Source organism: Molothrus aeneus, chromosome Z (genome assembly GCF_037042795.1).
Source record: "Molothrus aeneus isolate 106 chromosome Z, BPBGC_Maene_1.0, whole genome shotgun sequence".
In the NCBI taxonomy this organism is placed as follows: Eukaryota; Metazoa; Chordata; class Aves; order Passeriformes; family Icteridae; genus Molothrus; species Molothrus aeneus.
In genome coordinates, this window is record NC_089680.1 from 7,365,782 (window position 1) to 7,391,451 (window position 25,670).

General features: G+C 42.3%; 1 protein-coding gene across 1 annotated transcript; it reads right to left on the minus strand.

Annotated features, from left to right (window-relative positions):
• Positions 1-256: 256 nt before the first annotated feature.
• On the minus strand, positions 257-24,137 carry DCAF12 (DDB1 and CUL4 associated factor 12). Its single transcript, XM_066569197.1, has 9 exons — positions 23,962-24,137; positions 22,896-23,150; positions 12,839-13,045; positions 11,547-11,607; positions 8,732-8,925; positions 7,555-7,620; positions 6,751-6,913; positions 2,864-3,048; positions 257-2,130 (listed from the first exon to the last, which is right to left on the minus strand). The coding sequence occupies exons 1-9, from the start codon at positions 24,040-24,042 to the stop codon at positions 1,972-1,974; spliced, it is 1,371 nt and encodes a 456-aa protein (XP_066425294.1). The 5' UTR covers positions 24,043-24,137; the 3' UTR covers positions 257-1,971.
• Between the last annotated feature and the right edge of the window lie 1,533 nt (positions 24,138-25,670).

Here is a 25,670-nt window from a genome sequence, read left to right on the forward strand (position 1 = left end):
CTCCAAGACTTGTTTTTCTTCATATATTTCCACTTTTCTAAGCCCCTAAAATAGCCAAAGCAGCTATCTCATGGTATATAATTTTACCTTTTCAGAGAAAAGCCTGTCTAGCCATACACACAGTACCTTGAACTGATGCTGTTTATGCAACCAGGCCACAATGGTATTATCAAACACTGGAAGATCTACTTGTGAAGCACCTGTGTTAATGCTCAGTGCTAGTTATACTTCTGGGATAGGTGCACACCTGGGAGAGAGTTCTTCTCTTGCCAGGATTTCCACCCCAATGAGAGGGACCTGCACACTCCTTGTAGAATTTCCATCCAGGTCTCCATACCAGCTGGAACTTAAGCCTGATGCTGACTGCTTGGTGTTACTGATGAAGATACTAGTTTGAAGATGAGAGAGACTGTAAAGATAAATGCAGATTACTCTGGACTGTGGGCAGGAACTGCAGTGGTAGCTATGATCTCTCACAGAGATGGGAGAACAGAGCATGTCCCAGCCTCGTCTTTCCTCTCAGTTCCAATCAACTGTTCATGTGGCACCAAAGCTCTGAGGCACAGGCACACTTTGCTCCACCAATGGCAGGGGAAAGGCATTAATTCCAGCAGAGAACAGAGGCATCACTAATAAGCTGAGAGTCTGGTGCCTGCCAAAAGGAGGAACACCTTGGAGTCTTGCATTTTAGCTGAGTATTGTGTAAGACCATCACCCTGGGAGGCACACACTTCACAGCTGGACCTGAAGGGCACTGGACCTGTTATCCCCTCCCAGTGCCAGGTGAAGCTGGAGGGAGTCTGAACACAGAAGGCAGCAGGGGATTCTGGAAAAGCCTGAGCCTCTCCTACAGCATATGCTAGCGCAAAGTGAGGGAACACCAAGATACCCTCCTATGCAGAAAGCTGCTCACTTGCATTAGTAAAGTCTGAGATGCACTCTTTAGTCTGGGTGAAAAAAATAATTTATTCCATTGGCTTCTTTGAGCAGATGGCCAACCAGAACAGCAAAAAGGGGAAAAATTTCCACAACGTGGGATAAAAAAGGTCCGAGGTTTTAGGCAGTTTATGAAGAGATTATAAGCTACCCTAACAAGCATACTTAGAAACCATATTTCATCTGGAGAACAGACAGATTTAGTTCATTTTGAATAACTAGCCTCCATTTCCTCTCAGCATCTCTGCAGCCCTCAGTGTAATGTCACCCTGCAACAGCCATGCTGCAGAACAGCCTATACAAACTCCAGTTGTGCAAGCCAATACCTGGGACGGGCAGTGAAGAAACAGACCAATTTTTGCTCCGAGCACTGCTGAAAACTACCATTCAAACACAAATGCATTTTTAAAAACTCCTGCACTTTGGATTTGATGGGCAATACCCCTAAGGAATCCATCCCTGGGCTCCAGTTAGTACAGCTTAAAATTACCATATCCCTCTATGTAAAAACAGTGTCATTAGACTTGTACTTTTAAAAAATATGATCAGCCCAGGCCAGGGCCAGGCTCTCCAGATAAAGTAGTAGCTTATCTCTTATAAATATTTTTCATAGCTTTTAATTACAAGTAGTCCTCACTCCAGGTAATGTAACTAACACAAAGTACCTGCACACATGCAGCCCCAAGACTTTCACAGAAAGCTCAGGAGCAACCACTCTATAAGAAAGAAATCCTACCTCACAGCAAAGTAGAGGAGGGGACACATGGCCAAGCCAGCCTAAATGGAGGGAAGAGTCATTTGGAGAAAATACAATAAAAAAGGATTTCAAAACCCCTCCATATAAAGGATCAAGGAGGTTAAAGCAAAAAACTAGTTCAAAAAGATGTACAAAACTGTTGGAGACCAACAGAAAACTCTGCCAAAAAATAACGTGTTTAAATCAGGAATCAATGGCATCACACAATTTTGTTGTTTAAAAAATGAAAAGAAAAGTGGAAATCTGTGTAAAGATCAGCATCATAATGATCAGTATCATTAGCTCCAGAGACCGGCATAATTCCCATGAAGTCCTGATGGAAGAGGGCCTCCTGCCACAAACAGTTTCATTCCAGACGAGTCGTAGCAGTGGGTGTAAACAGCATTTGGGAAGTAATTTATGTCAGAAAAATAATTCCTCCAGGTTTCATCATGGTTCTGTTAAGGGAAAGTTTAGATTGTTATTGTTGCCAAAAAAACCCAAAACCCTGTTTCACAAAAGCATTAGGTAGCTTCTAGAGCCTAAAAAGGGGTATTTTCTCTTAACAATCTTGAAGCTTCATAAAAGTCGACTAAAAGATACTTGAGTTGTCCTGAACCTTTTTCTGAGAACATTTAGGTCAAACATTAGAACAGGGAGGTGAGGGGACATTGCACTGATACAACAAAAGGTAATAGAGCTAAGTTAAACAAAGTCATTAACTGCTTTTTGATAACATACAGGAAACCAAACTCAAGCACCCGCCAAGGCATTACCTCAGGAAGCCACAGTTTCTAAAACTGCAAACAATTAAAAGTACCACATTAGATTACCATGGCTTTAAAGAAAGACAATTTATTTTCTGTTTGAGGTTCTGAAAACTACAAGTTAGATTACACTCAAAAATCCAAAGATATAAAATCTAGTTCATTTATGAATCAGTGCATAAGAACTGTAATCACTATGCCTTACACTCAAGCAAATAACCTTCAGTACCTTTTCATAAAGCTTTCGTAGAAAGCAATTCTACAGCACTTCTTGCTCTTCAGTTTTAGTTACCGGTTACATGAATACTGTTTGACTGAGACACATTTCACACAATGGGTCCAAAGAGAACTGGCTCATGCTCTATGCCACTCCTATATAATGGGTCTACTTCCCCCACCTCTATCACAGCTACAAACTACCTACCAGCCAGCCTTTCCCAGTTGTCAACTTCAAAATTTCACTTCCTCCTAATTTCTGCTTCTGTCCATAGCAGGCATGGGGGGGCTTTTCTTCCAGGAACCTCTGGGCTCTGATATCATAGAACAACAAGGACCCTTGCCCTGTCCCCACAGTGATGATGTGCTCGTAGAAGCTCACCGAGCGGATACCTGTCAAACAGAGAAGAGATGGACAGTGCAGTAAGGAACAGGGATGCTTTGGCTCTGTAGTGCTGTTGCTTCATGTCTAATATTAACTACTAGTATTCTCCAAAACACACAAGTTTTCCCACCGCTACAGAGCAGTGCAGACAAATCCCACTGATGCTATTGAAACCGCAGCTTTGATAGCCTACGTGACTACCCTACTTCCTTGAGACCATCAGCTACACCAATGGTTCATAATAAGAAGCTTCATCCTCACCAGTCCTCAGGTCTGCCAGCCAATTAGGGTCCAGAGAACCTTTGCTCTGTCTGCACAAGCCCTTAAGTGAATACACCAAGAGTAAGTACGTAGCAGCAGACAGAGGGAAGAACATCATGCTGTTTTCCTCCACGAGCTCACACCCTAACCTGCTAACCTGCAGTAAATGACCATCTGAGAAAAGAAAGTCCCAGCTGCCACCAAGTGCATTGTGCTGATCAACAGGCTAGCTGTAAGCAAGTGTAACCATAATAATCACCAGTCACTTTGCTGATAAGATACCTTCAGAACTATTAATGAGCCTGATCTGTCTCCACTCAAATATTCTCAAAGCACACCTGATTTTTAGCAGCTGGCATTTTTAGCACTTTAGCCAGGAAAGAAAACAGAACAGGACTCTTGCCATCTAAACAACACTACCAGTTCCACCAGTACATGGGAAGGTACAGTTCAAACTAAACATTAGCACAATTCAGTTATTCCATTACATTGAACAGAATGTACATTTTGTTCTCACAAAATCTAAATTTGAAGTCTCAGCTAATCAAGGATCCCTTGGAACTAGGGGAGAATCTGAATGCAAGAATTTTCAACCTGCAAAACATCCTGTTATCTCCATTTATTGTGCAAATACTGTTCTGTGTAGCCACTCTACTCCAAACAACTCTTCCACGCAGGTTAAACTCCACCACATCTACACTTCTCCTTCCTTCTTGACAGAATGCCAGGTTATAAACCCTAGGGCTTTTTAGGCTCTCTTTAGAGTACCACTGAATTACAGCCTAAACAAGCATTCAAACAGGAGAGGAAATACATGAGTTATGTCAGCTACATTCACATGCCAAGTGTTGTCACCACACCAGGCAGGGCTGAATGCCACAGAACTTGTATCATCTTGGACTATTCCCAGCAGTGCATGTGACAGCCGAGCTGCGGATGCAATCAGAGAGTTTCCTCTTCCCCTCTGTATCAAGTCCTAACAAGAAATAAGTCCTCATCCTTCTGCCTCTGCCACCGGATGTGACATCCACAGCCACCAGCATTCATGATGACTTAGAACAAGGCAAGTCCACATTGGCCTGCTCCAGATATGGGGTGAAGTCTTGGCTGTGAGCTTAATAGGTGGGAAACCACTGCCTCTCTACTGAAGTAGATGATGAGATTCATATAACAATCTTCACTTTAATTCAGAGAGCTACAAATGCACTTAAGATAGCAGAAGACCTTCCCCCCACCTCTATCACACAGATCTGGCTCTGGCAAAGAAACACAGAAAGCTTTAAGCCCTCTGCAGTCAGCAAGAGCAGTCACTTGGATAAGAGAAGAAAGGCACAAGAGTGGACCTACTCTTATTTTTGCTCCAAGAAGTGATCTGGACAAGCCACCAGGAGAACACTTACTTCACAAACAGGTGATGGAGTATCAAGGCAGATGGCATTTACTTTTCAATTAAATGTATTCATAGAAAGCTATAAAATGCAGAAGAACTGTGGATCTTTCTCTAACCAAAGAAATTTACTGAAGAAATCCATGATGTACCCACTACTCAGAAAGTATTTAGAATAGGTTTTCAAAAACAGCATTTCAGATTGTCTCCTAAGGGGCTGAAGTACCTCAGATTAATCATTCCCATCAAGCTAAAAGTACAGCCTGTGTGCCTAGAACCTATCACAGTAAGTTCTATACTCCCAGCCCACTACCACCTGTGGACCTAGGTAATTTAGGTAAGTATATTGAACCTCACTCCCATGCTGCAGGAATGGTCTACAGATCCCAGAAAGAAATGAAGATGTAGTGTAATGTCCTAAACAAGAAATCAGAGTCTATGCCATACAAGCTCTGTCTGCTGCCTTCAGGACATGAAGAACAGGGCACATAACATGGCTCTGCAGGCCAGTCAAGCAGAGAGCAATTGCTTCTGTGGATCAAGTGCTACTGTCCAAAGTGCGCATTTCCCTTTACAGCTGCTATGAAAAACAACATTTACAAGATGTACGAAAAAGCGTTCATTGCTTTCTTGTGTAAACAGGGTCACAGCAGAGGAAAGCCAGCTCCAGCCTTACTGAGCCACCACCTTTCTGTGACCGGCTTTTGTATACAACACAAGTGAACTGAAGTTAACATGGACTCACCACATTCAGCAGGTGCATTTGGAAACTTAAAGCACATTCAGGTACCACTGCAAAGCACTTGAAATCAGATTTTAGTCCACAGATCAATAAAGACCCTGTTTTCTAAAAGTGCTACACCACTCCAAGTCCCAGGGAGATCAATATAAAGTGGAAACACTCGTATCTTGGAAATTACTGTTATTTATGTGCCTCCACCACCATGCCAAATAAAAAGATGCACCTACTCTGCAGAAGAGAAAACAGCCCTGAACAAAGGCTTTCTCCAGACATGAACTGGAGAAACCCCTCAAAATATTCCCTATACATATTATTCCCCAATATGGAAGATCACATCTTGAGGCAGGTTTCAGGCAGCAGCCACCACTGGGCACCACACTGCAGTGTCTGGGTGAGGACCTGGACAGAATCCTCACTAACAGCAAGTGAGGACAAGCAGTCTTGCTGGTAAGATGTTCAGGTGATTTCTCCTGACATTATACATACTTCTCCCATAACTGAAAGCAACAGACCCTGACACTGATCTGGACAACACTGCTCAGTAACTGCATAAATAAAACTTTCCAATCTTTGCCGACATACGTCCTCCTCTGGTAACCTGCTTGAAGAAGAGATGGAAGCCCAGAGACAAGCTAAGTAAGGACTGCAACTTACTGGTCTGGGATTAATATAGGACTCACTGTGCCTTCTCATGCCTGATAGTAAAAATAGGGAGAGAGCTTTATGGGACCATGCACTTTGCAAGCCCTCAGGCCTGGCCCTGGTATAAGGTTCAACTGGACATACTGCATGCATGAGAAAAGGAAATAGCATTCAAATCACACAGAAAATCAGGAGCCTCAGTCATGGCTTTAAAATTACAAAGCAAGCTTTCCCTCACAGCACATACTCCCAATAAGGTAGCACAAAGCAGACAACATACCTTTTTTCTAATTCATAGAGAAGAATGCAAGAACAGTATAAATAGTGGTTAAAAGACTACATTTGCTTTGAGATGATAAAAAACAGAATAAGAGCCAGTAAAAAATACACAGAAGTAAAAATGCACACTTTTGAAAGTTCAGTAATATCTGGATGGTTTACAATTGAGTTGCTCCTAATGGCAGTGATGTTGCCCTTCATTAGATTTCAAAGCTGGTCACATGTGGTTTGTTGGTTGCTCCACGTATACTGTCACAAACCCAAATCTATACATGAACTGCTAATTATTTAGCCAATCACTAAAAAGTGCTTCCTGTGCATTAGAAGCTTGACTGACCACAGTTTTAACAGCTACTTCTGCAAGCAAACCATTTGAAGCACCTTTCACAGGTTTCTTACCGCTGCCTCGTTCTTTAGAACAGACGGATTTAACATTGTGAGAAGGCTGCCTTGGATCCAGAAAAGAGACATGTGCCTGTGATCCCACTGCGTACACTGACCACTCCTGACCATAAGCCAAACACACGTTCTCCCTGCAGTATGGCAACTTTGTGGAAAGTAACTGGAAAGAGAAAAAATAAAAATCAAACTGTTACAAGAAAAGACGAAGGTCTTAACAAAACAGTTTTGTAAACTATGTTCTAGGAAGCTGCAAGGAAATAAAACACAAAATGCAGGTGAAAAATAAGACCCAGAAGGAAAAATCCTGAAAGCAATGGCATGCCTTATCTGAAGCAAACTGAGACAATAAAGGCCAAAGCCAAGAAAAATAGACATTTCAATAAATTGCTTTAGATCCTTCTAAGCTGCTGCTATATCTTTAGCAGGTGCACAGCAACTTCAGCTCTCAGCTGAAAAAGCATATCACATTCATTAGGTGTGATTTGCCATTACACTTAAATAAATGCAACTTCCTTTATGAATTCTACTGATCAAGTATCCACCGTACTCCATGCAACATTTCACTTCAGCTAACCCAAAACTAGCAGAAAGTTAAGAATGCTTCCTGTCCTCTCAATTAAGGGAAGTGTGGAGCTTCTCTCCTCTTCAAGCTTAAAATTTCAGGACATTTCATTTTACATAGAACTTTAAAGTGTTTTACAAACACTGCTGCTCTTCAAGTATTCGAAGGAAATCAAGAATAGTGAACAGCCTTAACTGCTTGCAGTTTTTGAAGTTTAACTCCAACAAACAGAAAAGCACCTTTGACAGCGTGTGCTCTGCTTTCCAAAGATGAAAATACCCATCCAGGGACACAGCTCCCAACTCCTATTAGAAGGAAAATAAAAAGAAGAGAGTTAGTTTCTGTATTATAGCTATCCTTACAAACTCATACTCTAATCTAGGCAGGCTGCAGAGTCTGGATTGAATTCATCCATAATCCTGTAAAGGCTCTATCAAGATAATTTTTATTTTATACTGATCTTCATAGAATGGTATACAGTACTTCAGGTGTCAAGTAGAATCTAAATTAGCAAAAGAGTAAATAATAACTTTCAAAACTATAAATTTTGCTAGGCAATCAAATAATGAATTATGAGACAGTACAATCTAGAGTTGACAATTCTCTTCAGCAGGTCCCACACTGATTCTAACCCTCAAGGAAGTTTCAGGCACTACTCTACTGAAAAAGTTACATCAAGTTTCAATCATGGAGGAGTAGCTAACAGCTATTGTGAAAAATAAAGCCTACAGGATCACTGTGCTTCAGACAGCACTCCCACCTTTGCTTCAGACCTCTTCTGTTCTTTGAGTGCAGGAGGGGAGAAAAAAAAAGTGGTGAAGGATGAATTGCTATGAATTGCTACACCCACTAGTAATAACAGGAGATCAGGATGGGGGAGATTGACCTTTACTGTTTGTCAAATACCAACCAACCAAAATAACCCCAAAGCATGCGCTAGTGCCTGCCCTGTGAGTCAGTCACCTCATCTGCTGAGCAATACAGAAAGGATTCAGCCATTGAAACAGGAACTGTTAAATGTTAGCTGGTCTTCACAGAATGTGAAGGAAAGCAGAAAGAGCACTAAAGAATGGGATTCAAGCTGCAAGAGATGTTTTGGTGCTTTCTTGGCTTCTTGTAAATATTTCTTTACTCCCTTGCTTAGGATGCAAATCTAAAATCAAACCCACAGGAAAACTTTGCCTTCTAAAATGTCTGGAGTTGTTTTTTTTTCCCTTCTGGACTCCTCCATTCACTTGGGGCAGAAGCAGACGTTGCAGATTAAAACCACTGCCTCAAAAGACAAGGATGCAAAATAATCAGAGAAAAACATATTAACTTGCTACTATGGCATATTCTATTTAGCTAACTTTTTAGTTTTTCCTATACACAGGGACAGTTTTAGGACTTCTCAACTGTTTTCCTTGTCTTACTGACCTTGTTCTTATTGTTGAAAGCCAATGCTCGGACTTTGCAATTGTCAGGATTGGTGTTCTCCTTGGGGATATCCTTCAGAGCGCTGTGTGTTATGTGGGCATAGACAGGAACTTGAGAGAGATTGTGCCTGGCATCACTTTTGGATAACACATCCTCTGTGACTTCCCAGAGACCCATCGAACCATCCCGGGAACCTGATGAATAGTCCACACATGAATAGTCCATTCCACATATACAGAACTCCTCTTTTCTAAGAAAAGGATTAATCAATAGGGTCTGAAAAAAAGGATACTCTTAGTTTAATCTAACAGAACACGCTGTTAGTTAGCCCATATGTTAACAAAAGGATGATTTTACTGAGCTGTAAAGTTCAGAATGTTATGAACTCACTGTCAGCTGTCTCTATGGTTTCCAAGCAGCCAGACCATCTCATATATTTTTAAACTAATTAGGATGCATCAAAACCCACAACCCTGTGCAACAACCATCATCTCATATACAGAATGAACTCAGAAGTGACTGAACAATATAGCTTCAGCCTGAGCCTGTCACTCTCAGCCTTGGTAAACCAGTCTGTTAAACCAATGCAAAATATCTCCACAAAAACCTCAGCTGGGTTTATGCCAATTTGGGTTTACTTGATTTCTGTCAGTATGCTTATGGCTGAGTACACAGTAATTTGTGAGCTGAACACAAACATTTATTTCTAATCACAGTTGTACCACTTTGGATTAAATCTATCAGAAAAATTATTTCACTAAAACCTGTGCCACTTCTTTCTTAAAGAATGTAACTTAGCTTAAACAGACAATAACTCATTTTATTTTTCTACTAAATTGGAAGACATTCATCTAAGATATGAATCACTAATGTTAAGAACACTGGATCAAGAAAGCTGAATGCCTCTGGTTCACTGATCAATACAGACTTAATCCAAGACCTTATACACATCTCTTCTGGTGTTCAGACAACTCACTTCCATCTAAGTCAGCTCTGACAGATTTGACAAGTACCTCAATTTCTTTACATAAAGTGAAAAATTCTGTCAAAAGAAATTAATAATGAAGATGCCAGAAAAGCTATATATCTATATGAGGCTATCAAACTTATCAGCTTTGCTATCTCATAGGGGAGAAGCTGCAAAGACAGTAAAGCAAAACATCTTGTTGCAACAGGAGTGGTCCAGCACAGCACAGGTGGCTTTGCCCCTCACAGACGGATTCAGGCATCTGCCACTATCACCTACTAGAGAAAAATACAAAAAGGAGCATCCTAATGGCACTTGCATCCAGCAGCACAACATCTTGCCACTCCATCACATGCCATTGGTTTTAATTGCACCTAATCTTGTTTGTTATGGAGGCTGAATACTCATCAGTAAAATTTCTAAACATCTTGACATACTTTCGGAGGAAGCTGTCCCTTTTAATAGCCCTGGCAGGGGAAAAAGTCCATGTATGTTGTTCAACTGGTTAGTCCTGAAGCCAAGCAGAGTATCATTTGCTACCATAAGCTCATGCCATCCTGGGAATTATTCATCTCATCTGAAGCCTTTTGCCATAAAAATACTTGCTATATCCTCAATGTCTGGAGTGGAGTTCAAGTATTTCTGCTTAACACTTTCAGATACAGATGTAATTGAAATCTGTACAATTAAAGCCATGTCAGAAGTTAGTTGTCTTTTTTTCACTCTTAATTAGGGTTGTCAGTGAGTTCTAAAGAATTCAGTTTAGAAACCAGTCTTGCTAATTGCTTTCAATGAGTTTTCCCTGGTGTCTGAGATGTGCAGACTGGAACCTACATCCAGCCTGCTATAAGCACCACAGCAGAGAATATGGCAGTAGAGAACACTTCCACTCACACATCCACCCCTGACCTTTCCATCAGTTCCATCTCACATGCTATGCAATCTATCAGGCCCTTATCTTTCCCCTGGACACCTGTAATCATCTGTGCTGTTCTCTTCAAGCTTACTAGCTGGAATGTGAGGGAACTGCTGTACATATTTAGGGTAGAGACCTGCAGGATCAAGTTTTATATTAAATTCAAAAATGAAATTCCAGAATTAGCTTTTTGGATTTGGAAGAAAAATCCTACTAAACTAAACCAATTCAAACATGTGACTTTTATGTAAGACTATTATGATTTTCTCTCACCTGCAGTTTGACAACTCTGAGTACAGAACAGTACACCTTTTCAGCACAGAAAGGCAGTAAACTGCTGAATTAATGCAACAAAACATTACTATTTTTGCCTTTACCTAAGCAATTCTTTATGAAGTTACATTGATTATCCAACTAGTCACCAAAAGTCATTAACTGAGTTTCTCTATTACAGCCTTCTGTATTGACTGCCATAGTGTAAGTGCATATATACATATACACATACACAAAGAACTGTACTGAGAGCTTGATGAAACAATCTGAGTTCTCATTAATTACTCTTTCACATGACTTCAGGAAACTGATATTGATCTCAAGTGTTCTGAAGTTATTAACCAATAACCAACATCCCTCTTGAAATTACTCCTCTTATGTGGAATCTTTTCCTGTGACTCATTGTGTTCAAACATCCCCTTCACTAGAAACACAATAATATTCTAATACTAGGAAAATCAGATCTAGACTAAGGCCCAACAACAAAATAAAATGAAGCACTCTACTAAGTCCAGGAAGTGTTTAAATGCCCCCACAGAGATGCTTTCCTAACACTTATCAAATACTGTGCATCACTAGAACATTCAGAGAGAAGGAAAGCTTAAAACACAAGTAAACAACAACAAAAAAAAAACTCAAGAGAAAAAACATGATTTTACCAGAAACAGCCATAGTATCACTGATCCATGCAATTGAAAAAATCCAGTCCTTGTGTCCATCCTAAAAGAAGAAAGACCGATTTTTCTGTGCCATTATACTCAAGAGCAGTCTCAAAACAGACAAGTATTCTTCACTTCAATTTTTAGTACAAGCTCAGAAGGACAGACCTACATTAAAAGTATACAGATAAGATTCCAGTATCAAGCTGGAACACTTCAAGTACCTAGCAGTAATTTTACCTTTTCGGGTTTTGAAGTGTGCAATTAATAAAGAAAAAACAGGTCTTGGAAAAACAGGCCTCTGACCAAGAAAAAATTCATCTAAATTCTAAGAATTTCCAGAATTCTCACATTTTCTATTCTGAAAGCAGCATTCTTCTGTAAAGTATCTATTTGTTAGGATTTTTTTCTTCTAACACATATCCTACTATAAAAAGTAACCAAAATATTATGTTTACAATGCATGACCTAAGATTAATGTTTCAAGACTCTTTTCTTTAGTGTGTGAGAAACCTGTGGGGGAAAAAAAGGACCATAAGACTCTAGTTTTGTTTAAAAAGCTAAAAAGTGACAAAAATTAAGAGCAAGTCATGCAAATCTTCAGTCAAGTCTTGCTCCAGCTGGTTATCTGCTGCTGCAGAAACTCTGACCTGACCTCTGCTGTTGCAGTTAACACTACATGAAATTCTGAATAAAAAGGAGAAATGAGAGAGAAGCACTCACAGGACACTACTATATCCTCCAGCCTGTTTTTTTAAAGACTGGTTGTTTTAAAAAGGCCTCAGGATGTTTCAGAAATAAAACCAGTACCAGTTAATATCAAACTGCCACAAGCCACAAGGTCAGAACTAATCTTCAACACCAAGTTCCATCTCTGGAATAATACATCCAGAAGCTGCACTGGGATAAGGGGAAAAAATTAAAAACTTGTAACATATTTTTCATTTCTCAAAAGAGCTTTTTCACTATTAATAGTTTCAGAGCTCATCACCACAGTTAGACTTTAATACTTAGGATTTTGTTACATTTTTCGTGCTGAAAAGTAAGCTAAAGTAGACCTGAATGAAGGTGATGAAGAAATCTCACCCAAAGCCCTGAAAATCCACTTGCATGTTTGAGTACTCAATTATATTTAAGATACCACAACAGAAATGACAACTCAATCAGAAATGTTTTCAGAACTTTACTTCCTTACAAGACTCCTAAATATTAACCTTGCTCTGATCAAACACACTTCAAAATGGTTACTTTTTAAGTGAGAGAATAAATTTTCCCCAGATACTCCCACTTACATCTCCCACACAGACAGGATCAAGTGTAGGCAGACGATAAATTGCAAGACTGTTGGGGTTGTCTCCACCTGTGGCCAGGAGGGTCCTCGAGGGGTTGATCTCAATGGCATGAATGCCACATCCCTGCTGGTTCACCATGCCAGGCTCACGATCCTTCAGGATAGGAATCTTGGTAATTTGACCAGTCTGGACATCTACTACAAATAACTGGGGGAAAAAAAAAAAAAAACAGATAAGAAAAACAAGATGGTCAAATATCCTCCCTATTTTGAACTTTCTTTTTGAGTTGAAATCCACAAATGCTTCAAGGATTGCTGAAAAATGCATAGATTCCTTCTCAAAACAGGTTAAGTAACAATTACAGTGGGTTTATATCAATCATCCAATTTCATTTTCACAGTAATGGAAGGGAGAGGAGAGAAATCTGTCATGGGAGGTTTCCCACCTGAATAAAAAGACCTTGAATATAAAACTCTTTTCCCTGTTCAGTACGACAAAACAATATTGTTTTTCAATTTCCACCTACCACAGTGAAGGAAAAAACCCACCTCAAAAGAGCCATTAAGCCCCATGGAACTTAGCATGATTCTTCCTGCCTCCCAAGTAACACACCATAAAGTTTTGGCTTGGGCAGACTGACAGTTTATGCAAGTGGAATTTATTTTCTGGTGATAAACAGAGAATAGTAACTAAATACAGTACGGCCTGTGTGAACATCTGAAAGAAAGATATTTAGCTATATAACTCATCCCACAAAAAGACAAGAAATTAGAGCAGTATGTCACTGACACCTTGTCAGAAAAATGTTATAAAGCCTTACAACTCTTCAAACAGACCCTATGCCCAGCATTATGTCAGTTCAGACATATGCAACCACGAGGTTACAGTTTAAACCAGAACAAAGGTTTACATTGCCTGCCAAAGTGCACTTTCATTTGGGAGGCTCATGGGCTGGGTCATTTCACAGATGGTGCTCAGAGGGCAGCTGCACTGACAGTCAAATAGGTCTAACAGAGGAGACAAAGCCCTGTGAGGGAACATGAGTGCAGCAAGAAAATGGAGGATCTGAAGCTGACTTAGCACTAAGGCAAGTGATCTAGAATTCATAGCCCAGGATTATACTTAAATTCAACATCATCTTTAGTCTGTTACTTCTATAACCAAGAATGTTGTTTCAAAACCTCTGGAAGTGAACCAAAGATGTTAACAGTAACAACAAAAACCCTCAATACAAATTTTTAAAATACACACCTTAAGGAAATTGTTCTAAAATCCTTTGTCAGACATTTCTAGATGACCAGAAGAAAATCTAGAGGTTCTTAGAGAGAAGTTATACATACAAGCTGCTTTTGGTGAACTCTTACAGAGTGTAGATCTGTTCTTTAATAAAAGCATAGGAAAAATAACATAATAACATAAGATAATTTAGCGGCATATCTATTACTTGATGTACTGAACTAGCAGAATACTAACATCCTATCAAAACCTAATAAAGTATGGTATGTTACACATATTCCACAGAAAAGATGAAATCCACTTGTTGCTATTTGTGTGTTGTGTCTAGAATTATGCATCAACTTCATTCTGCAACTGATTGTAAGTAGCAGTTTTGCACAAACAGATGATTCCTACAGAGACTACATTTTCATGTTTACTTTTTTATTTTGCACAAACATGTGGTGTTTGGCAACAGCTGTGGTGTAGCTGAGGAGGAGGGAGGCACTCCTCACTCTTCCCAAGCCTTACAAAGCCTTCACTGCTGGATACAGCTGGTAAGAACACAATGCACACAGCAGTCTTTCTGCCCTAACCACCTGAAAATTAACACCTGCACTGAAGAATCAGGATCAGTCATTTCCTCTCCTCTCACCTTCCCTTGTCCTCTCCACGTGAGTGCATATCTCCCTTCATCTCCAGTATTTCTTTCCAGCAGAAATGCCCAATTCCCTCCCCAATCCTCCTTAAACTACTGAAAAATATCCAAAACCTTAAAAAAGTTAACAGTTTATGAGTTAGGATTAAACTGCAGGTCCTAATGTTGTACTAATTAGGAAAACACATCCACACCTAAGGATGTTCATTGACTAAGAAGAATTGTGCTTCAGCTGTAAGAGATTCACAACTGGAAGTGCAAGTCAACTGGTAGGACGAATGAAATTAAAACCCCTTTGCATTCTCCAGTCTGACACCCTCGTCATACACCTGTGTTGGTTAATTAAAACTTACTCTAATGCAAACTACTTTTACCTAAACTCTAAACTAATTGGACTAAAAAGATAAAGAACTTAAACTTTGCACATGTAAGGGACTTGCTATGTTGTTTTGGATGTAAAGGTCAGAGCAGTAACTTCTCCACTTGCCTGGTAAGGAACTTGGCCACTGAGTAGTTTAAAAACAACCATCACCTCCCTTGAGTAAAATAAGCAACCACTGCCTACACACAGAGATTCTTACACCACCTGGGGCATAACAGGAAGCAAAACCTCACACTTGAAAGCTGCACCTCTGGCTGCCCAGAAATCATCCCTATAAATCCAGCAAACAGAAGCCAAGATAAGCCACAGTCGACAGACATTTTTAAAGCCAAAAAGGGAGAAATGTTAAGAAACAAGAGAAGAACCCAGCTAAGAATGCAGAAAATTCCACACAATTTCAGGAGTTTTAAAGACACCAGAGTAAATAAAATACAAAATATTTTCAGCTGTTGAAATGAGTACATCTGCCAACAACTTCAAAGCAGTGTAGACATTAAAAGTCTTGACGAAGTCCTGATAACAGAGAAAATTACTGTATGGTTCAGTTATTTCAAAGAGAAATAAGAATTTTTTCCCCAGCTACTCATTATATAGAAACTAAAACCCAGCCCACAATGTTTTCACTGGACATAAAAAAAACTCCACCAGTCTCCAAACACTGAATTGCATGTATTTGTCTCTTGATTTTAAGCTTTGCACAAATTTGGTTCTTCCTTCTAATAAAACATGCATGTCAATCTTTACTATGTCAAACAACTTAACATCAAGGATCTACCTTGATATCTGGATTGCTTCAGCCATCTGGCCGAAGTGCAAGGACCACACTTCATCTGTGAGAAACACAGCAGACTCAGCTGCCATGATCTATGCCAGACAACTGTGTTCTAACAAGGAAACAGCCTGGATGACACAGAAGAGAGAAAACCATTTCCCCTATTTTTTTTAAAGCAGTTTGGATGCACAGCTTGCAAAAGTGCTATGATCAAGGCAGACAAGCATGGTTAGGTACTACAGCTGACTTAGTTTTAAGTCTTAGTTTTAAAACTATAGTTTATAAAACTATAGTTTTATAGCCATAAAACTTCATGATCTTTGCACATTTGCAGAGACTGATAGCTGTACACTTATTTTTCTTTCAGCCTGCAGAAGTGGTGAGAAGTCATTTTAGCAAATGGCTTCCCTGCAATTACTATATGGCTGTCCTCTTGGCTGTCCAACCTGCTTAGGATCAAGTTAATTAAGGAACTACCTCGCTTCACTGATGAGGGAAGTTCATTAATCAACTTGCCAAAAGTAAAGACTGTGGCAGTCTTTATCCAAGGATGCATCCAGAGTATCCAAGGATGAGAGTATGAACTGCAAAACCCATCATACTCTTATATGCAATACTGAGAGCAGAACGGTTTAGCAGGTTTTTTCATTTTTTGGCCTGCCTTTCAGGACACAATAATTTAGGGGGAAGAAACACCCAGAAAGCTAACAATCCAATACAGATAAATTCCCTTCCCATGTATCTTCAACTGAAAGCATTCACTTCAAACAGCAAGATTAAAAGAGAGGTCTATGAATGCCATTTCAAGGCAGCACAGACTCGTGTCTTCAGCTGCTCCCCCTGCACAAAAAACAGCAGATGAAAAGTTCCAAATCCTACCCTATCTTTTAGTTGGTTGTACAAATCAATCAAAACAAAACTAAAGGGTGCCATCCTGTTTTTATTACACAAGCAGGATGGATGGAGATCTAAAAGGCACAAATAATATGCATGAAAGAGACTGCTCATTCTTCATGCAAGAGCTCACAACATGCTCTGTGCACCAGCTCTTCACACAGTGCTCTCAGAAACCATGGGCACATTCTTGTCATTCATAGTAACTTTTGAAAGAAACCCAACATAAGTACACTGCCCTGCTAAAAACAGTCACTAAAAGAGACTCAATCACGTTCAAGTTTCACAACTGGCTTAAGCCTATCTTTTGAGAATCTACATGCCTCCTCCTCACCATCCACCTCCACCTCACCTTACCTAAACAGTCTCATCACCCTTGTGACAATAACTAGTGCTCAAGTAGCTGCAAGGTCCACTGTATCTGCCTTGGTGAAATTAACCCTACAAGAAAACCTGTCTGCACACAAAGCAGCAAGCTGATCCAGATGACTCCCTAGCCACACGCACTAGGCAAGCTCCATAGCCAGTGCTAGCCAAAATGTGCAGGTGGGAAAACACTCGGCATCAGCTTCTTTTTTCTGTAGCAATACAGATTTACTAATATATGCCAAGCCCCAAAGAAACATGGACACTTTACTAAACGGGCATGGTATGTCCACTTTCTGCTGAAGATCAAAATAAAGCAGCATAGAATGGTTTGGGTTGCAAGGAGCTCTTAAAGGTTGTCTTGTCCAAGTGCCCAGCAGCAAGCAGGGACATCAGCTAGACCAGATTACTCAGAACTCTGTCCAACCTGTCCTTGAATGCTTCCATGGATCGAGCACTCAGCAGCTGTGTGAGCAACCCATGCTGGTGCGTCACTACCCTGATGGTAAAGCTTAAGAATCTTCCTTGTATCTAGTGTGACTCCTTTAATTGAAAAGCATTACCTCTTCTCCAGTCACAACAAGCCCTGTTCAATTTGTCTGTCCCCATCTTTTTTATAAGTTCCCTTTGGGTACTGGAAGGACATGATAAGGTCTTCTCAGAGCCTCCTCTCCTCCAGGCTGAACAACTAAAACTCCCTCAGCCTTTCCTTGTAGAAGAGCTGCTCCATCCCTCTGATCACCTTGGTGGCCTCCTCTGGGCTCTCTCCAGCAGGTCCCTGTCCCTCCTGTGCTGGGAGCCCAGGGCTGGATGCAGTGCTCCAGGTGGGTCTCAGCAGAGCAGAGCAGAGGGGCAGAATCCCCTCCCTGCCCTGCTGCCCACGGGGCTCTGGATGCAGCCCAGGACACGTTTGGCTCTCTGGGCTGTGAGTGCCATGGCTGGGCCATGTGCAGCCTCTCACCCCCAGCACCCCCAAGCCCTTCTGGGCAGGGCTGCTCTGGGGCTGTTCATGCCCAGCCTGTGCTGGCACCAGGGCTTGTCCCAGCCCAGGTGCAGCACCAGCACTTGACCTTGAACTTTATGATGTTCCCATGGACCCACTCCTCAAGCTTGTCTCTGGATGGCATCCCATCCTTCAGGTGTGTCAAAGCACCACTCAGCTTGGTGCTGCCATCAAACTTGCTGAGAGTGCACTGGATCCCTCTTCTATGCCCTTAATGAAGATATTGAAGAACTGGTCCCAGTACGGATCCATGAAGGACTCCACTTGTCCCACCAACCAACCACCTCTGGATGTGATTGTCCAACCAACGCCTCACCACCCAACAGTCCGTCCATCAAATCCATCTCCCTCCAATTTAGACAGAAGGATGTTGTGGGAGACCATGCCAAAGGCTGTACAAAAGTTCAGATAAATGACATCTGTAACCCTTTCCTTGTCCACTCCTGCCATCACTGCATCACAGAAGGCCTCTGGTTTGTCAGGTAGGATTTACCCTTGGTAAAGCCATGCTGGTTGCCTCAATTCACCCCGTCCTCCACGTGCCTTAGCAGAGTTTCTAAGAGGAAACTAGATCCCATGGTCTTCTCAGGCACAGAGGGGAGGCTGGCAGGTCAGTAGTTCCTGGAGTCCTCCTTTCTACCACTTCTCGAGACAGATACAATGGCTTCCCTTTTCCAGTCACCTGGGACTTCATCTTCCTGATATGACTTTTCAAATATCACAGGGAATGGCAACTACTCCAGCCACGCTAACATGCACTGATCTTAGCACAAAACTTACTAACAGGTTATGCAGTAGAGGCAACTCAAATGTGTAATGGCCTTGCACATCCTCCTTGAAAGGGTCTCAAGCAAAAAAATCCACAATATAAAGAAACCACCTGAGAAGTGAGGAGAGATAAAAGCAGCCAGCAAGTTGGTTGACTTTGAATTAACATTTCCAGAGATAAGACCCTGAAATGAGGCAGGGTCCACCTTTCTGTCGAACTCTGAAGCACTACCAGCTAATAGCCACAGACTTTGATGTTACTGCATTTGTGCAGTGCCAAAATCACATTTACAATTTTTTACTTGCATTTGGCCCTCTGTGTTTAATTTCAGGGGGCTGGGAAACAGTTAGTACATGCTGACAGATGGCAAAGGACGGAGAAGTGACAGACGTTGTCTGCTAAAGGGCATCCCTACAACTCACACCATACCTGGAACAGAAACTGCCAGACAGACACAGTATCACATGCAGTTGACAGAAAAGCAAATACTCTTCAGACAAGAAACCAACACCAGGCTATTTGGTCACGAGCCACTGAAATACATGTGAATGGAGATATCAACTACAGGCACCAAAGGTTTATTTACACCGAGTTTCAGTCACTGTTCACTGGACTTTGAGTAGAGCTACAAACTGGAGGGGACTTCTCATTTCCTGCATGTGATCAGAAATGAGCTGTCATCTCAATGCTTCCTCACATATGCAAAGCCAGAAGACACATTAACTTGCAAAGCAAGTGGAAATAATTTTCCTCATAGACAGTTCACATTCACAGACAGAGGAGAAACTTGTACTCTCACCACAATCCCAGGACTACAAGACCGGGCTGTAATTGTATGAGATGCATAGAACAGACAAGTTTAAAGTCTCTAATAGGAAATGAGAGCTGGTGACCTACAGCAGGGCAGCCAAGGAAACACAGCAATCTGCTAAAGAGAGAAAAGGTTTCAGCCAGCATTCAGAAACCAACCCAAGCATGCCTGGGAAAAGCTGCCTTAGAAACCATTTCAGAGCATTCAGAAAGGAAGTTTTTCAACACAAATACACCTATAGAGCTTGCCTGGAAAAAGGAAAAAAAACAAACTAGATTCCAAGCAAATATATTTTCAAGCAACTGGAAACTAATTAGCTTTTTGTATTTAGGGAATGAGATACAGTTATTAACAGTTTTTCATCTTTATCTTTGCAATTAGCGAAAGGATTATATCTTGAACATGTACATGTAACTAACAGAGCAAAAGAAGTTGAAAAATTATTACAGAAACTACTTTTTAGATGCTACTTTATCCTTCATAATTTCCTGAAATAGTAAAGAGGAAAAAAAAACCAAACCAAAACACAGGAACTTTGTGTTCTATGTTTTTGTCTGCCATAAGCCTGTCTCCTACCTAAGTCTCATAAGTTTCTCTATGTAGCCTGAACAGAAGACTGCAGATTACACACCATATCTTCTTCTGAGACAGTTTCTTCTATGTATCTTCACAGCATCAGTTTTTGGTAATTTAGATACCTATCAGAACACACCCTAAATGTCTGCACCCCCACTCATTCATTTGAATTGGAAAAACATTAAGGAGCCCATTTCGTGCAAGGTCTAAGAAATTCTTGCAAACAGGAATCCCGGCTCTGCAAAGCCCAGGTGAAAAGTCTGGGTGATTTCACTTGAAATTTTAGGTGCTTGAATGCTTACAATAGTTCCCATAATTTTCAATCAACCAGAAAAAGCATGCACCTTTACAGAACACAAATATCTGAAATATTTGATTTACTGCTCAACTTGAGCACCATGGAGAAGAATAAAGTTATTTCACTCCCTTGATTAGCTTTAAAGATAAAAAGTTATTCCATATAACTGAACAAATTATAATTGTCATCAAAAAAAAGAGTAATTGACAGAAAACTCCATATTCTCTTCAGTACTTTTATAGTAACTAGTAACTGCCGAGTGACTAAACCCAAACGTCTTTCTCTATGACAAGAGCGTATTTTTGTTTTGTCATTAAGAACACTGAATCCTGCTGGCACTGCACAGTGAAGGGTAATTTATAAATTAAATGCTAAAAGCAGTCAGAGCCACAGTCAAGCCCTGATTAAAATAACTGCTGTAGTTTATATTTTTCTCTTGCATTAACTTTAATTAAATGCAACTCCAATGCAGCAAACCTCGCTGAAGTCAACCAAGGTGTTTTCAATTTACTCCCAACTTGAATGCCACAACTTCAGCATATGAGAATCAGCAAAGGCATTTTTCTTTAATAGGTCACTCACTAAGGAGATGAGAGAGAAACATCTTGTAATTAGAGTGTAGAGTTTAATGCTTTACTTGTTCATATGTGAGCACAACACAAACAAGGTACAGCTATTACAGCAGTCATAATTCACATATGATCTTTCACAATGCTTCAGGAACTTCTTTTGCAATCACTATTTTGCTCAATGACACAGGAGGTCTGTCTCTAACATTAAGTCTGGCTGTGGACAAACACTCTAGGTTGCAGCATGTGCAAAGGGAACAACAATACTACTGAATCCCTCTTCAGCTTCATGATTGTTTGGTTCCAAACAATTTTCTGCAAGGTTGCATTAACAACCCACTTGCCCATTTATCTTCGCTGCAGATACGCCCAAGCTACAAAAGTTACAGAACACAGCAAAATCGTGGCAACGCTATAAAACACACAGTCAACTCGCTAGAGTAAGCAAGATTTTTGGGAGCTTGTGTTTCAGCAGGAGTTTCTCTCCCGTAAGCAGCTCTACAACCACAAGCAATGCTGGCTGCTGACTGGCTGAGGAGATGAACGTATGTGGAGAAAGTAGGCAGAGAGATCCTATTTTGAGCTTATTGCTGTTAAAAGATTGTTTTGTTTATACAGTTCGACCCTGCTTCTTCAGAGCTACTACATAAAAGCCTCTCCCTGTGCAACTGTGAATAATAACAGAACATCTCAGAATGTTTCATCAGAAATGGAAAACAACAGCCCACTAACCCTTGCTGGTCAGACCACTGAGCATGGCTTTGGCACAGAAGGATCTTGAGGCAAAGAAGCAATTGCAGCACCTGATACTCTCTGAGATTTAAGAGCTGCTGCATCTATGCAATCCCTCCTTGTAACCCTCAATTCCCATCTGTGGCACCAACTAACCTGCAGTTTAGGATTTTGCACTAATTCAATCACAACTCCTGGCATGAAATTGCAACCTCAGCCAATGAACTTGGGCTACTAACTCTGGTGGTGAATACTAGCCATGAAATATGGTCTCCTCCATTTACTAATCCCACAGGATTAGACACCATTTTAATATTCCCCTGAAATGTTTCAAAGCATCACTTCAAGAACCTGAGGAGTTGTCAGTTTTTGTAGAAGCATGTAAAGATACATAAACCACAGAAGCTATTCAAACACTGGAAACAGTTTTAGAGTGAATAATTATGAAGGCAAGAAGCAACACAGAAGATCTGATATTTTGGTTTTTTTTAGCTCAGAACATTTCTGGCTGCTCTGACAAATACCTCGAGTTTAACCACAGTTTTAGAACAACTTTTAAAAGCCATCAGCACAGAACCATATGTAAAACCAAACTGTATAAGATTGAGAGTAACAGAAAAAAGGAACCTTAACAGCAAGTCTGGCCAAGAACTGACAGCCACAATTAGAGACTAATATCTGTCCATTAGCTTCTCATCTGCAGGACAAAAGGAAAGATCCAATCCCGCTGTTGGCTCTTCATCCCACAGCCAGGTGTAAATCGCTCTGTAAGGTCACACAGATGCTTCCAGAGGTGCCTCGCTGGGGCTTACAATGCCACATATTCAGATAAGAATAGATCATCGTTAAGCACTGCTTTCATTGAAAGTTAATCGGGAACGATTTTGACTCCACTCCTAATTCCTAATGTTTTCCCAGGTCATCCACGCACTTTGATGCTTAAGCATCGTTTGAGGGTGGGGGTGAAATAATTATAGAGAAGAGGGAAACAAAACAGCGAGGTGGCACTCACCGTGTTGCATTTTGTCCCGCACACCACTTGTCGGTGGTTTAGCCACTGGGAGGCAAACACTTTATTCAGTGTTCCGAGGTGAAATTCCCTCTCCTTCAGGAGGCTTGGGAGCTGCTGGGCTGCGTATCCATGCAACAAGCGGTGGTAGCTGGACTCATTCTGCATCCGAACCTCTCTCCCTTTCACGTAGTACACTAGAGACCTTTTCACCGGCGGGAGCCTTTTCCTTTTGTGAACAGAGTGATCCCACCCGTACTGTGGATAATAAAGTTAGACACTGGATAAAGCAACTAAAACAAACTTTAAGACACCACTCTTTCAAATTCAACGATATCCCCGGCAAAACCCTGAAGCCTTTGGAACACAGCGCACGGAAACGAACTCGGGAATGCTGACAAGCCTTTAGCAGCGCGAATTAAACATAAATATCTGCTAAAGGAGTAACACGGCGACAATATAACGACAGTCGGTGGCGGTTCGGCACCGTTGGTACGCCAAATGCTCACGGGAAAAAGCGGAGCGCTTGGAACGGGAGAGGGGCAGCGCACACTGCCCTCCCCCTCAGCCTGGCAGGTGCAGGGGTGACACCCGGGTGACTCCCCAGTACCAACCGCGGCGCTCGGCCTCCTCCGGCCGGGCCAGAGCCATCCGGCCATCATCGCTCCGCGGCAGCGACCGAACAACGGCCGAGCCCAACGGGGCACCGCGAGCCCCGGGGCGCGGGCACAGAGCGGGGCACTGACCCTGGGACCAGGGGCTCCTCCTCCCGGTGACCCTGGCACTTGGGGGCTGCCCCTCTTGGGATGACACCAGGACGGGGGCTGTCCCTCCCAGGTGACACCGAGACCGGGGGCTCCTCATCCCTGGCTACCACCGGGACCCTGGCTGCCCCTGCCCAGGAGCCCCAACCCCCTAGGACACCTTCCTTTCCCATCCGTCGGACAACAGGGTCACCCCCTTCCTCCCCGGGACCGGCACGTCCGCCGTGCCGTGGGAACCAGCGCTTATCTCCCTTCCCACCACCGGGAACCAGCGCTTCTCCCCTACCCCCCGCCTCACCCCTTACCTGCTCCCCCTGGAGTCCCCCGGTCCCCGCGGCGGCAGCCACCGCCGCTTTACGCTTCCTGCTAACTGTTTTCCGGGCCATAGTAGAAGGATGAGGAGGATGTGGACGAGGAAGGGCCCCACATGGAGCGGGACGGGGCGGTTCGGGGCATATGGAGAGGGACCGGGCCCGGGCTCTGTCCCTCAGGCCCCGCCGGCCGCGCCTCACGGCATTTTACAGCACCACGGGTTTCGGTTTTTTTCTCTTTTTACGACAATAAAGTCGCAGCTTTGCGGCGGCGGTTCCGCCCCGCCCCGGCACCCTGTTGCTTAGCAACCGGCCAGAAAACTGGTCACGCCCCCTCTGCCTTTGCCATGGCTGCGGAGCCAGCGTGGTGAGGGTGTGGCGCCCCCTAGCGGCGAGGCGGGCTCAGTACAAGGTGGGCGTCCGGGAATTCCTCCCAGGAAACGGAGATTTTCCCAAACCCTTCCTGTTTGATCAGACTGCCAGCGCCCCAGGAAAGCCGAGACACTCGTGCCCGACCAGTCTGTCAGGGTCCCGCTATGAGGACAGAATCAAAGAATCAATTAGGTTGGAAAAGACCTCTAAGCTCACCCAGTCCAACCTATGAGTGACCACCTTGTCAACCAGACCATGGCACTGAGTGCCATGTCCAGTCTTTCCCTAAAGATCTCCAGAATGGTGACTCCTCCACCTCCCTAAGCACCTCATTCCCAAAGTTTAATCACCCATTCTGTGAAGAAATTCTTCCTAATATCCAACTCTTCACTGAATAGTGAATAGTCCACTGGATCAGAAGGTAGTTCAGCTGACTCCTTCAGGGTCACACGGAAACACAAAAACCCCTTTGAGGGTTTCTACACCTTAATCTGGTCTCTTGGCACCTCAGGAAAGATCTAGGAATGCACACCAAAAGCATTAGAGAGACCCTCTCCCGGGGCTGCACTCTCAAGTAATTTACACACTGTTAATGCTCCTGAAGGACTCACATTTTGAAGGACAGTTTACAGAACAATAATCTTTTATTATTGTAATAGACCACTGTGACAGGTTAAGGTGCAAAGATTGCTGGTGAAAGGATCTGGCTGCAAAAACTTATTCAGAGTAATTGTGATAAACAATCACCATACATATAGTTTTGACAGGTTCAGCCTGATCAGTCAGTCAGTCCCAGAAGTTACAGTGGAACCTTCCCTAACTTGTCCCCATTTTTAACTTACTTTTATACTGGTTTTGCACTAGTTACTCTATTTTTAGTAGAGTATCTCTAGTCATGCATCATGTCCAGGGTTGTACCTTGGAGGTGGGTAATGTCAGCATCACACCTGAGGCAGCCTCTGGGGTGGAGGTGGGCATTTGTGACCTCGCCACAGTAGCTGGTTCAGAAGCAAGGCATCCCCTTTTCCTCCTCGTTTTTCAGCTGCTATACAGTTTATCTGCACCACTGAGTTCCCCCTCTTGCCAGGATTTCAATAGAGCCTGGGCCTGGTGTCTCCACTCTGCTCCACCTTCCTTCAGTCCCCTTTAGCATGGATTGTGTGTGGGAAGTTGGGCATGCTGACCACATCCCACCCAGGGAGTCGTGACTGTGCTTCACCCTCTGTTTTCTGTACTGTTATAATTCTGCTGGAATGTGAATGTAACTCCCCAGTTTTCTCTAATTTTACTCCCAGTCATTTTCCTGTTGCAATGTTTTTGCAAGGGTTAGG

Excerpts from the sequence above, each read along its gene's own strand:
- DCAF12 (XM_066569197.1), bottom strand. The coding sequence starts at position 24,042 with ATGGCCCGGAAAACAGTTAGCAGGAAGCGTAAAGCGGCGGTGGCTGCC. Across the intron at positions 11,608-12,838 it reads ATCCTGTCTGTGTGGGAGAT|GATGGACACAAGGACTGGAT; the intron begins GTAAGTGGGAGT and ends TTCTTCTTTTAG. Across the intron at positions 2,131-2,863 it reads CAACTGGGAAAGGCTGGCTG|AACCATGATGAAACCTGGAG; the intron begins GTAGGTAGTTTG and ends TTCCCTTAACAG.